The following is a 14368-nucleotide window of genomic DNA, read 5'->3' as shown; positions in this document are numbered from 1 at the left end:
CCTTTTGAAACCAAGCAAGCACACACACTCTCTCTCACCTACATCACTTATATATATGTCACAGGTATGACAATAAAAGGAGAATGTAGAAAGACTCAAAGAGTGGTCACATGCTTTATTAAAGTGGAGCCCACTGTCAATGCTCAAGCTTACAGTGCAGGGATCTAAAGGTCACTGAGAGACCTTCGAATTAGTCGTGATCCTACAGCTCAGATCAATCTGGACCAAAGCTGGGGCCATCCATTACATACAAGCGTACAACCAAGAAGTGTGCGCCCAGACTATTTTTACTGGAGGATGTGCACAGGTTTTGCTAATCGGGTTTGAATATGAAAGGAAATAATATTTGGACTTGAGTGCTGTTACATACACTTAATTACACCAAATTCACATACACCAAATTCTGTCGCAGGGTCTATGAATGAATCATATTGTACCATGTTTCCTTCTTTTTTTTTCAGACAATTTGTGACAAGAAACTTTAAGATCAGAATGAAATGAAAATTCATCCTATCTAATTAGCATGTTATGTTATTGTGAACAATTCACCCATTCACGTTTCATAGTTTTGACCTTGTCATTTTTAATTTCAGTGAAACTACAAACTTCTCTCTGGGAACGTAAGGCTGACTTCTCCTACATCTCCTTTATCTCAAGCCCTGTATTTTTTGTACAATCGACTGCAAGCTCACATTCAGGTCTACCATCCTTCAATCAACAACCAACCAACCCAACATTTTTTGATAATCCATCTCACTCGGATGTACTTCACAATACATAAGAAAAAAAATTGCACATAAATCTTTTAATATATATAAAAAAACATTTTTTTTCCAAAGTATCCCCATATCTTGAAAGTCAACATGACTTTGCAATTCACACCTTCATGCAACTCTGTTTAAATGTATTACAGCACATCATTCCATATTTAAATCCCACTATGTCTCATTGTGTGTGTACCCAGACCTGATGGTACAGTATTTTATTGATGGTGCCATAGATAATGAATTACATCAATCTTTGTATGATAATAATAAGGAAAATATTCTGCCACATAACATTACGCTTTTATCTGAGTGCTTTTCATTATGCTTGTCCATCCACATCCAGTTTTGCTTGCCAATCACTCAGTCCAACAATAGATCTTCATCTGCTATGCTATTAGATTTGCGTCCCACTCTATCTCCCAGCTATTGTTCACCCATAATATGTGCAGAAAGCAGACATATTCCTTTCTGGCCCTGATGAGAAATCGAAAAAGGTGCTAAAAATTAACTATGCGCTGACCTTTACCAATCAACATCCCAGAGAGTGTGGGTTTAAAGGTTCCCCAGTCCAGTGAGCCGAGATGACTGTTCCCTGTGGCGTGGCAGAGGCGGTGTAACATCAGAAGCCAGTCTCTAACCACTGGCCCACTGGGAGCGGAGCCAGAGTATGCACCACAACACAGCAGTGCACCGTCTACGCACAGTGTGTCAGTCTCACTTCACCATGTGTGTGCGCATGCACAAGTCAACCATCTTCACATCACACACACACCTCACTGCAAGGCCAACAAATGGACTGCTGTGTTCAGATATGGCACAGCATGGGCTGCCCATGTGCGTGAGCGCATGTGTAACAAGACCGCAGGCGGAGATGTCTTTTTGTGTCAAACAATACGACCACAGAGCTAAATGTCTTCAGACACTGTTTGCTATAACGGAGGCAGAATCAATTGCAAATGTATGATGCGGTCAATAAAAAGATGTTAAATTGGGTATGTCATCATGACCACAATGCATTAAATGTCTGTTCAGACCATGTATGCTATGGATTCATGTGTATTATTTATGTACACAAACTGGCAATAAAGCAGAATCAAGACCAATAAAAGGAATGCACACTTTTTATGACTCAATTACAATTTTAAATAATATATTTACCAAAGCAATAACTACTTTTTGTTATCATTAAATATACTATAAATGTATATCTGCATGAATATAAATTATTTAAGTAATGGTATATATATTATATATTTAAATAAATAAATAAAAATACATATTTTATAATAAAATAAAGAAGTGATGACACTTTAGCTTATAGAAACTATTAAAACATTTCCTACTTCTCTCCAAAGTTAGTCGCTAAGCTAACAGGTTACTGTGAGTCTTGATTGTTTGAAGTTGAAGAGAAAGGAACGTATTTCTAAAAGCGTATTTCTTCTGAAGCGCCATCTAATAACAGCAAGAGACCTGAATTTCTCACATCTTCACTAAAACACACTTTCACATTAGCACTGCAGCGCGCTTTCAAATTAACACTCGCCTGACATCCATTTAATGACCAACTTTGCTCTCCCCTCGGCTACTATTTACAACTATGCAATCACAGCTACCTCCTGCTAACCGCTAAAGAGAGCATAAAGAACCCTCCATAAGGTCCTTCTGTTTTCTTTCTTCTTGTGCCCTTTATATTTACCCAGCATCTATATAGATCAAACACATTTTGGACGACATGAGACCGGACAAATCATAATAAGTCATCTTTAGTTGACTTAAAATCCAATCATAAGCACAATACAGTAACAGAGCTTCAGCATTGGACGGGAACAAGGCGCGATTCATACGGGGCCACGGTGGGTATGGGCGACTAGAAAAGCAAATTTAGCCTTGGTGCCTGTGACCAGCAAGAGGGCGAACAACAGCACTCCAGATTATTGTGACATCGACAAAAGCAGAGGGAAAGGAGCACAGCATGGCAGGGTTTAATAGTTAAGTTCAATACAAGAGCCAGAGATTTAGCAATATAAATCACAACACAAGCACGACTGGGAGCGCCACAGCAGCGCACAAAAGGCAGACTGGATCCTACAAGCCAATTTATCTTCAGAAATAGAAGGAGCCCATTGTCCATATATCAAATGGCCTGTCCCAGCCCCCTGCGTCCCTCATGTTCAGTTCATCCAAAGTTAATGTAGCCCGAGTCTACACCACGCCGTGCTCCAACACTGCATGCACTGTGAAAGACTCTGCAAATGAGCTGGCAGTGGATTCTATCAAACTCACTTTAGCTTCTCGGGACAATCTAACAGCACCAATATCTGCTGGCACATTTTTAACAGGGGTGGTCCATTTGAGCTGGAGACACTTTCAAAAGTGCCATGAAAAATAACTTGCCTTCCCTGATGATGATGATGATGATGATGATGATAAAAATAATAATAATTTAGCTTATAATGTGTTTTTCTTACACCCAACAAATATAATATAATATAATATAATTAATATAATACAATATTAAGTATATATGTAGCAGCCATCTGTGAGTGGTTGCCGCTTTATGTTTTATAATTAAACTTTATGTTGATCGTTTACCGGTTCCCACCTCCTTCTTGCATGAGCCTTGAACACGTTACAATAATTCATTAACATCTTCATCATCATGAACGGCAAGCTAAGCAGAAACACATGAGACGATATTATTACTGTAATAATTTTAACTAACAATTTCGAGCAATTTTACCATTGTATGCATTAAAACTTTTGTTCTTTTTACCTTTTCTAGTATTTGCCATTAAAAAATCTTTGAAAAAAAAATGAACAGAGTGTGAACCTGAACAAGGTCTTATCTCTCAATTACAACACTGAAATGCTACTTACTAGCAGCCTGCACTCTGGCTTTGCGGCTCAAGACAAGACCAAAAAAGTTTTGGGCTATGCACTCGTAGTCTCCCTCATCAGACGAGCCATCAGACTTGGTCTTCTGGAAGTGGCCAATCAGAAGCGAGCCATTAGCGAACATGACATAGTTTTGGTCTTCCACAATCAGCGCTCCATTGCGTCTCCACTGTGTGGTGATGGGTGGGATCCCCTCCACCTGACAGTGCAGCATCAAAGGTTGTTCCTGAACAGCGATGATGTCACTGGGCTCCAGAGTGAATGACAGCTCAGCCCCGGATGTCATACCTAAAAGGCACAAACACACAAACATGCACAAAGATTAAAAACGGAACTATAGACTATCCAAATGAAAGGCTTTAGTCAGATGGCTTTGCTCAGAGTTTTACAATTTAAACCATGGAATCAAATGCTCAAGTTAACACTTATGTGCTATTTAATTGAAGACTTAAAACTTTACAGTTAAATGTTATTTATTTTCATAATAATTTCATAATGTATTTTGTGAAGTCAGAGTATGTTTGTACATGTGTGCTGAGCAGAGAGCTGGAAGAGTTATATTTTGCTTAGCATTATGCAGAGATGTTCCAATGATTATTATAGTACTTCATATTCATGAAGTTGGTATGCTCTTTGCATGTTAAAGGAATGTTTCTCAACTGATGCAAATGTACCATTTGTAGATCACTAATGTATACACTGAGAAATAGTTTTTTTTTTAATTTGGAAGGTGGATTATTGTACCGTGTGCATTAGGTGCATTAAACATGTTTTGCGACATTACAAGGAAGTTGAAAGTCGCTCAGTTGTGTTTTTAAGTCCAATCTTACTGTACCACCTCAGAGAAAAATGGCATGATAGGGTGAGAAGAAGAGATGATGGGGTGAGAAATGGGGAACAGAGAAATCTGGAATAAAGACTTATTCACATATGCCTGTGTTTCTCTTTGTCTGACACATGATTATAAATCTTTTGGCAAAAGTAACTGCGTCCGTGATTTAACAATAATAGGGGGAAGCAGGATTTTCAAATCTACAATATAATTAAGTAATATTGACTAAATGGACTAAAAAATACTGTTAAAATGTTTGCGGTCTGTATTTTTTTTTTTCATAACCACTTATGCTCACTAAAGCTTTTTTTTAATCTAAAATACAGTGAAACTGTCAAATATTATTACAAATTAAAAATATATATTTTTATTTGAATATATATTTTAAAATGTAATTAATTCTTGTGATTGCAAAGCTGGATTTTTTAAATTCAGGATTCTCTGATGAACAGAAATGTCAAAATATCATTTAATTGAAAATAAAAATTTTTGGTAACAATATAAAAGTCTTTACTGTCATTTTAAATCATTTAATGCATATCCTTGCTGAATAAAAGTATGAATTTCTTTGAAGTTTTTTTTTCTTACTGAGCCAGCCACAAACATATATGTGTGGTACTGTGAGTAATACTTGGATTATCTATTCTGCCCTACAAAGCAAAAAGGCAGTAACTACTACGTAGACTGCAGAACTGAGAAAAATGACTTTAACTAGGGCAGTTACAGTACAAACGACAGTATTTTTCTTCAAAACGACACACATTTGAGATAAGATGTTTTGTCACATAACAAAGGATGCCTTGAATCTCACGAAAATGATAATAACTAATGTTTGACCAAAAATGCAGTTACTGCTTTTTTTGCTTTGTAGGGCAGTATTATGAAAGCTGCTATTTAGGAACAGAAAGAGGAGGAAGATTTCCGTTAATCACTCAAAGTTGGTATGATTATCTGCTGATGTCAATTTAAAAATGGCCAAGTAAAAGTCAATTAATCTGCCTGGCAGATATATATCAGTGTAGAGAATGGGAATAAATGGCTCAGTGTCGTAAATGTGCAGTGAATTTGATTGATAGTCATAGATCAGTAGTGTAGTAAAATTTAAAATGTCACTTTGATTTAAACTAAATGCAATTCAGCCAATTCTTTTTTTAGTGTGAAAAGCTAGTGTCCTATTTGCAAGGGTCTGCAATTTATTTCCTATAGGGCTGTGTGGATGCTGGAGCCTCTTCCAGAGAAGAGAATCACCCTAGGAAAAATGGTCAGTCCATCACAGCATAACATTTGTATTTAGTGTAAATATAAAATAGAAAGAAAGTGAGAACTGGGACTTGGACTTTAAGCAAGTGAATTATTTCTGGGTTCAACTACACTCAGACCCTGCTTGGCTCCTCATCATGCTCTGTTTTGGATGCTGATGAGATGGTTCACCCCTAGGCAGGTAAATTAGCTTACACTACCGACCTTGGCAACTAAGAAGAACCATGAAAGTATAATAGTCTACCAGAACTTGATAGACAAAGTTTACCAGCAAGGTTTTTCTAGCTCATCAGCCAGACCAGCACCAAATCAGCACTAAGCAACATACAGTCAGTAAGATGCTGTTTTATTGATAGAAACCAAAGCAGAAGAGGAGCCCCTAAAGGGACCTTTGCAAAAAGAAAAAATATACAGACTTTTTGCGTGCTCACCCGTTACAATTTTCAGTTTGCGTTATAGTGTCATTACTACAAATGTGGGAATAGGGAATGAATAGGGGAATTGGGAGAGATGAGAGTGTGCTTGGAGCATGCCTCCAGAAATGTGTCTTATTATAGGGAGATGAGAGGGTCTGTGACCATCGGAGAAAGCGTAACTGCTTACCTGGATCACACGGGGCACTTCTGCCTATATGTGATGGCAGTGACATCAGTGCGCACATTTCAATGATTTATGACAGTCAATTTATTGTGGAATATTAGCGCGTTGGTCTTGAGAATAAATGTTCTATATTTTGTGTTATATCACTAGTAAAGAGACTGCATTGTTTGTGTAGGCGAATAGGGACGCAGCCGTAGTAATGACACTACAATGCAAACTGTAAAGCAGGATCACACGATAGTTTTTCTCGTGAGCACGCAAAGGTCTTTATATTTTTATTTTTGCAAAGGTCTCTTTAGGGGCTCCACACTAAAGGCTCATTCACACCAAGAACGATAACTATGATAACAGTATTAGCGTCAACCTGCGCACAATTACATTACGTTTCTTTTAAGCATGCACTGCCGCTTTAAATGTACAAGCTCTTTTCTGATCGGCTGTCAATGATTTTATCATTCTTCAGCTGGAAAAAAAAAACATTCAGAAAATGATTCCAATTTCCAATATAGTTCATTATAGTTATAGTTGTGGTGTACAGTAGACACTGCTATTATATAAACTTTAGAAGTATTTTGATAACTATCGTAATCATCCTTGGATGTGAAAGTGCCTCGAGTCTCTTGAAATGTTCCATTTTAATAATAATGTCTTCCAGTTCCAGCAGATCAGTGACACCCACAACAAATTAGGGACGAAGAATAAATAGCAGCCCGTCCTGACTTAGCGTGATAAAAAGGAGAGCTTAGCGGACTCTCTTGTGCTCAGAACTGGAGGTATCGGGTTTCAGTCACTGATGGGCTAAGCAGTAGCAGCCTCTGCCTGCGGCTCAGGAATCCATCTGAAGTTCGGCAGGCAGGGGGCACAGCTAGACACCAACTCTGGCATCATCGCTCAAATTCCAACCCCTAAAGGTGCAGCCGTGGAATGCACCGACTCGCTCGTCCCTGCAGATCACATGACAATAGAGGGAAAGCTTCCCATTATGTTACTAAAGTGGGCTAAGGGGTTTGAGTTATCTCTCCAGGTTTTTCTTATCTCACTGCTGTTCCTCTCCAAATCACTCTTTTTGTTCCTGCTCCATTTGTGAAACAAGAATCATGCTCTCGTATCAATTGCCCAGTTTTATTAATGGACACAGTTTTCTTCTCTGACTTCTAACAAGGTTTTATTGCAGCTCCAGCAGAGCGTCATTCTCAGGGTTACACACACGTCCCAAGAGCAACTGAACTTTTCAGGTTCTTTGCAATACATCTTCTCTTCCATTCTCTTCATTGATAAAACACCAGGACAGCATTATGTTTAGATCTTTTTAAGTTTGATGTTGATTTCACTCACGCACAACTTGATTTCTTCAAACTACTGTACTATAATTCAAGTGTTGATACAGTATATAAATACTGCAGTGTGATTCGATGCTGTGCTTGATTTGGTACATCTGCTTTCAAACCTTTTTAAACTCTTGAAGCATATACTTCTAGATAGCAACCTCACACTTACACACTTCAAAATAATGCAAAATGCAAAAAAAAAAGTTTGAGATCAGTAACATTTTAAGAAATAATGACTTTCACTCAGCAAGAATGCATTGAATTATAACAACAACACAAATTCAAGTAATTGACGCTCTTCTGAACTTTCTATTTATCAAAGAATCCTGGAAAAATTTTACAATTTCCACAAAAATATTAAGCAGCACAACTGTTTTCCCAAATGATAATAATAAGAATTGTTTCTTGAGCAGCAAATCAGCATATAAGAATAATTTCTGAAGAATCACATAGCACTGAAAACTGGAGTAATTCAGCTTTGCCATTACAGGAATAACTTGCATTTTAAAATATATCAAAATAGAACTTGTAATAATATTTAATATATTTGTTTTTACTATTTTTGATCAAATGAATGTAACCTTGGTGAACTATGCAAGAGACTTCAAAAACAAACCTGTATTCACACCTTTTTAATGATTTTTCTTCATTTTAGATTGTTTCACACAACTAATTTGCTACAATTAATGACTATATTTAACTACTACATATATTTCTCAAAATCGTGATCACTTTTGTTTGTTTTTCTCTATTTATACAAGTTCATTGCTGCCTGCAGGTATATCCTTCACTAAATGTTCATGCTTCTGTTAAGCATCCATGTTCAATCAACCCATGCAGTTTAGAAATCTTTAAAGAAGGCTCCTTGAACTCAGATAATACATCATTCAGAAGAGATATGTAACAACAAATGTGAGGAAAAGAAACAAGGTGAAGAAGTAAAATGAGAAAAGGATGAGAAACAATATTAATTTTAAAGAAAGATCCAAATGCAAGAAGAAATAAAAAAGCAGTCACACACAGCAAAGGCTGATTGCAGTGACTCCTCTTTTGAGAAGTGTTTAGGGTTTAAGCACGGCTAGAGCACCCTGGAGTTCAGCATTAGCCCAGCGTGAATCCTACAGCCTGCCAGGCAGACTCACACAGAGTGCCTTTGAGTGATGCTCACACATGGGTTTACCACTGACACTCAAAACAACATGCCACACCACATCAGACTCAATCACTGTTCTCTCCTCCCTGCAGAAACCTACATTTATCAGCTAGAAGGAAGGAAGAAACCCAAAGAAGAGACATTTTAAAAGGATAGTTCACGGCAAGATGACCGGATTTTCATCTACGCACCCTTATGTTGCCTAAAACACTTATTTTTTTGCTACACAAAAGAGGTTATTAACGTCCAAGCTGTTTTTCCACACAATATGAAGTACCTGCAGCTGTCAGATTTCAAAATTAACAACTAACTGGCATAAAATACCAAGAGAGTCTATAAACTTGTGCACTACTGTATATTCTAAGTCTTCTGAAGTCATGTGATAGCTTTATGCGTAGAAAAGACCATTTATTCAATTCCTGATTTAAACCTGTTCAAACAGAATCTGCATATAAACTAGTGCAACACATTCAAAGGAGCTTGAAAATTTAATGCATGAAAAGCTTTTGATGCATTAAATTTTAGTAGCGTGGACTTTCAAAAATGATGAAAATTTTTTAAAAATATCTTCATATATGTTTCAAAGATGACCTAAAATAATTTGGAACAGCATAAGGGAAGATCATACGTCACAATTTTTGAAAGAACAGCCTGGATATTCGGCAAAATATCTTCAAACAACATTAGAGGGAGTAGATGATGGCAGATTATCCTTTTAAGGAGAACTATACCTATAGTTCATGTAGATTATGTCACTTTCAAACATAAAACTTTACCACATTAGAGGATGCATGGTTTAAAATTATGACCATTTTAGAAAATCTTTAAATGGTAAATGGTATTTTTGCACCCCTGAATTTAGAAACAGTTCTAAACAAGGCCAGGAAGAGCACTGTACAGGTCTTATTCCTGTGAAAAAGGACACAATTACACCTTATATATTTCAGCATCAATCCTCCACACAATGCGACATGGATTTATCATCTGCTGCAAAGAAAAATGTAACCTGCACTAGATCATGTAAATGTGATTATAACTAAATGCCAATTCTTAAGCCCTCTCTAACCTTGAGTCGGTAAAATATCACACCAATCACGCGGTGAATTAAAGTGTGCACAGACCATGATCAGCCCAGTTTCATTAGCAAAGGATAATTCCGCTCTAAATAGACATTCGCCTCTCACTCTAAATATCATTGGTTTAGGATGACCTATACTGTAGCTGTGAAGGAAACAATATCCAGGGGCGAGGTGCCACCTCCATCATCTCTAAAGAGCCTTCCGCTAGTAAACAGGGCATCCGTATAGCCTCACCTGCTCAATTCAAATACCAAAACCTTTTCCTCTCCTCATTTCAACATCTCTTCCCAGGGTTTTGGTGTGACAGCCTTTTGCACACTACAGGTCTTGTTTTGGCTTCCTGTGACAAAGCACTGAAACATGCTGTCAGAGTGATGGGATGGCTGCTTTCAGCCCCTTTCTTTTGTTGAGATTTACAGAAAGAACTCTTAGATTGAGGCCATAGAGGGGAGGAAAGAAAAAGTCATTCTTTGTAGGGTGACCTTAAAATCTATCATCATCATCATCGCTCTGTAACTGGAGTGGGTTGTTTTTAGTTGCAGCTTTAATAGTGGACCAACTGCTTGATATGTGAGGAATTTTTCAATTAAAGTTCTTATCGCACAATCAGAGCTCAATGAGAGTATTAAATTCAGTGGGGGACGTTTATTTCAATATGTTTATATATATATATATATATATATATATATATCTCACAAGCAAAAAATATATTATATGTTCATTCAGCCTTCTGTTTGAACTTCATTTAGCCTGAGCTGCAATGTTGTTGCCTTCACTTTCCCATGAGACCGGGGCCATCATAAGTGTACTTCTCTCCCTCTCTCTGAGAAAGCACTTTCATTTGTGCACTGTATTCTCACACAAACCTGGAGGTCTGTTCACAGTTATTTTAACACCCTGATCGTATATGCGTTGTAGAGCGTTTCTGTATTTGGTTGTGTTACAAGTATTTGCAATAAGTGTTGTCAAACTGATGAAGTTGTATTCTTAATTTTTTTTTCTATTTTCATGTTTTTTTTTCCAGCAGTGAGTTGAGGTCTCTCAGCCACCGTACCTATCCAAAAAAAAAAAAAAATGTATTCCACCACCCCCCTGGGGAGATAACAAAAGACATTCAGTCATTTAAAAAACCCAATCCATGCTATTCCAACTCAATCTTTCCTCCTCTCTCAAAGTGCTTTGCTGATTGACAGCTCTGCGATGGCACCCTGCGATGAAGACCTGAAGGAGGACTCCAGCATAAGCCAATAAATGAATATATGACCTCAGCACGCATGTGGTTTGCTTGATGACCGAACTAGTTGGTAGTTAAATGAGCTTTGTGAATGCTAAGCAACATCCTGATTCCCTAGATGTCATGCTCCATAAGCACATCCTGCACACTGCCCTCCAGCCCAGGAAAACAGGCCAGGTTCACACACAAACCGACAATTACAGGGGAACAAAGGAGCCATGGAAACTTAAAGGAGAAGGAAAAGACAGCCCTGACACACAATCTTCAAGACAACAACAACCTTCAGTTCTTCTCTCACTTTTCCATTACAATGGAAACACAATAATATATAGGAAACAATCAATCTGAGCTCCTGCTGTCAGACGACAGATTCAAGCTGCTCACCTGTGGGCTGAGAGGGGAAAACTACTATATTTTAGGAAATATTCCTGCAATTCAGATTTTCAATTTTCTGCATCTTTCAGTTATCCCTTAAAGCCTAAACTACTAAAAATGAACAATAACCTACATGCCGGAAACCTGAACTGTTAAAATATCTAGTGCTGAAGGTGTCTGTATATCAAATAACAGAATGATTTATAAAAAATTCAATAAAAAGCTGTTCAAAGCTACAGTTGATAAATCAAATATGAAACTGCACACCCTTCAGCTTCTTCTGATCTCTATACCGATTATACAATGTCGGTTAATGTTTATTAATGTCTTGGCGAAAGTTCATTTATTTATTATTTTATTACAAATATTAGGTCTATTTTAACATTATTAACACTTTATTTTATCTTTGTGTGTGTGTGTGTGCATATTGATGCTTGGGCAATATTGCACGAAAAATAAGCAATTTTAACAGGAACACATTGCTGTACTGGTAGGCTAAATAAAAAACACGCACATATAGGCTAGGCTACTATTAAATGAATCAAAGTGTACACTTATCACTTCTCAAAGATAAAGGCCAATGCCATGTCTGACCGACTATAGATTGCACATAGTGATTAATTAATAGCAGAAAAAACGCTTCTGATGTGTATGGGAATATAACTCATATAAACTCAAACTCAAGGTTTCATATTGCTCAAGAAGAAATATGATTAGAATTTCATTATTAGATTCCACATGCAACACATGTGACAAACTTCACACCATAACATTTGTCCAGTGTCTGAAAACAGTGCGAAACCCTAATAAATCGTGTAAGCAAGCAAGCGCATGGAACTCTCCATTCACAAAAACACGTATAGTCAAACATCTACATGTAACGTTCGCAGCCAAACACACCCACCCAGTCGCAACTACAGCAGTAAACACACACGTTACAACCGCTTCAGAAACATATGAAGCCGACTGCAATGTGATCAAGTTCACAGTCAATCTCGCTGACCAATTGACCCAATAATACCGAGAGATTCCCGGAGAAAAATCACACACTTACCCACAAAAGCGAACAGGAGTATTCCGAGTGAGCAAGGAGCCTGACGGCACCGTCCGGAAGCCATTTAATCACATTGAAAATTAGACGAGATGCAAAAAAGAAAAAAAGAAATTAAAGAAAGAAGGTGAGGCAAGAGCGAAGACAAGGATGTGAAAGCAGTAACCAGCTCCTCTAGATCCAAACTACAGCCGGTGGCTCCAACATACTTGCGCCATTTTACACATCTTTTTTAGGAATGTGTCAGCAGCATCTCGCGCTCTCTCCTCCACGCGATCAGAACACGCACGCACGCAAGCGCTCTCTCTCTCTCTCGCTCTCTCTCTCTCTCTCTCTCTCTCGAACAAAAGACACCATCTCTAGAGAGCTATAGATGAGGGGACCTATCTACCGTACCGTCGGGTTGTGTGCAGGCCAGTCTGGACATAAAAAAACTTATAAAATCTTCCATAAAATATATTTTATAATAAACAGGTCATAGCTGAACAAAGACTTATTCTAGGCACGAACAAAGACAGATGAAAGAAATACAGATGGAATGAGGTGGTTAATCCTAGGTTGAGGATGATGGTGATAATAATAATAATAATAATAATAATAATTAAAGTTATAATTTTTAATTACATTATAGGCTATTGGACATTTTTGAAAGAATAATCATCATCGTCATAATCGTTTAGCCTACTGAATCAGTTATCGTAAAGAAAGATATTATTGAAGAAAATATTATCGGTCCTGAGGTTTTCAAAAATATTATGTTGAAATTTTGTTAGAAAAATAATATTTCGCTTTATTTAAATCTTGAAATTTCAAGCATTTCTATAGTGATGAAAGAGTGCCATCTATTGGCTGTTCAAAATAGCCTACACTACAATGAACATGGTTGCTTGATCTAAACCAGTAGGCTATCCAGTAGGCCTACCTCATCAGGCCCACCAGTAGGCCTAATGACTCAAACACCTCTACATTGACTCCAAACCAGAAATGTTGCTTTGTTGTATATTATATGCAGCCTATATTATTTTGTGCTGTTGTTACTATTATTAAAGTCATTTTAAGCACAAAACAATTGGCCTAGCTGTGCATGGCTGGAAAAGAGATTTGTCAAATGCTACGAGAAAGTCTCATCCACACAAATTTACCAAACTTGCACATTTCTATGGTTTCTGTGTGATTTTATAGGCCAAATGGGTTTCAGATCTCACAAAAGAATATCAATTTTAGATAAATTGGTTTCTGATTACTACAGCCGGCGTCACCTTTGACCATGCTTCAATATTTGACGTTTTAGGCGCCCTTTAGCGTCACTCACATGACGCGATCCTACGGCGTCATCTAGCTGACGCTAAAGGAAAGCGTCAGTTAGAGGACGCGGTTAGGTTTAGTTGTGGGGTGGGTGTAGGGTACACGTGATCCTAGGGCGTCATCTAACTGACGCTAAAGGGCGCCTAAAGCGTCAGATATTGAAGCATGGTCAAATGCTTCCCAAGGCGTCAGTTATGTGACGCCTTAGGGTGAGAATATGTTGGATTACTAGTGTTAGAGGAGTTGCCTATAGACTGGTAGGGTTAAAATAAGTGGACATAGTTCCAAAATCACTTATAGTCAATATGTCTGTTGGGGCACCATCACAATAAAGAGTTAGCAGATATTAAGCAGACAGTCTACTAATACTCTAATGAGAGTTAGTGGAAGTTGTAAAGTCCTGTCTAGTCGACAGAATGTATATATAACTTTTATTTAACCAGGAAAGAAGACTCACTGAGATTAAAATTTACTTTACAGGAGTGTCCT

General features: G+C 37.6%; 1 protein-coding gene across 1 annotated transcript in view; it reads right to left on the bottom strand.

Annotated features, from left to right (window-relative positions):
• The window catches only part of igdcc3 (immunoglobulin superfamily, DCC subclass, member 3), a 79397-nt gene extending 66512 nt beyond the window's left edge, over nucleotides 1-12885 (bottom strand). Inside the window, exons 1-2 of the mRNA XM_039666875.2 lie at nucleotides 12578-12885; nucleotides 3645-3950 (exon numbers count right to left, since the gene is read on the bottom strand). Of these exons, the coding sequence (XP_039522809.1) occupies nucleotides 3645-3950; nucleotides 12578-12641 (370 nt within the window). The 5' untranslated portion in view covers nucleotides 12642-12885. The remainder of the gene's footprint in view (nucleotides 1-3644; nucleotides 3951-12577) is intronic.
• Between the last annotated feature and the right edge of the window lie 1483 nt (nucleotides 12886-14368).

The sequence above is a fragment of the Pimephales promelas genome, chromosome 1 (genome assembly GCF_988280905.1).
Source record: "Pimephales promelas chromosome 1, fPimPro1.hap1.1, whole genome shotgun sequence".
Lineage (NCBI taxonomy): Eukaryota > Metazoa > Chordata > Actinopteri > Cypriniformes > Leuciscidae > Pimephales > Pimephales promelas.
The sequence above is the reverse complement of the archived record's forward strand: the minus strand, read 5'-3'. Positions and strand labels throughout refer to the sequence as shown.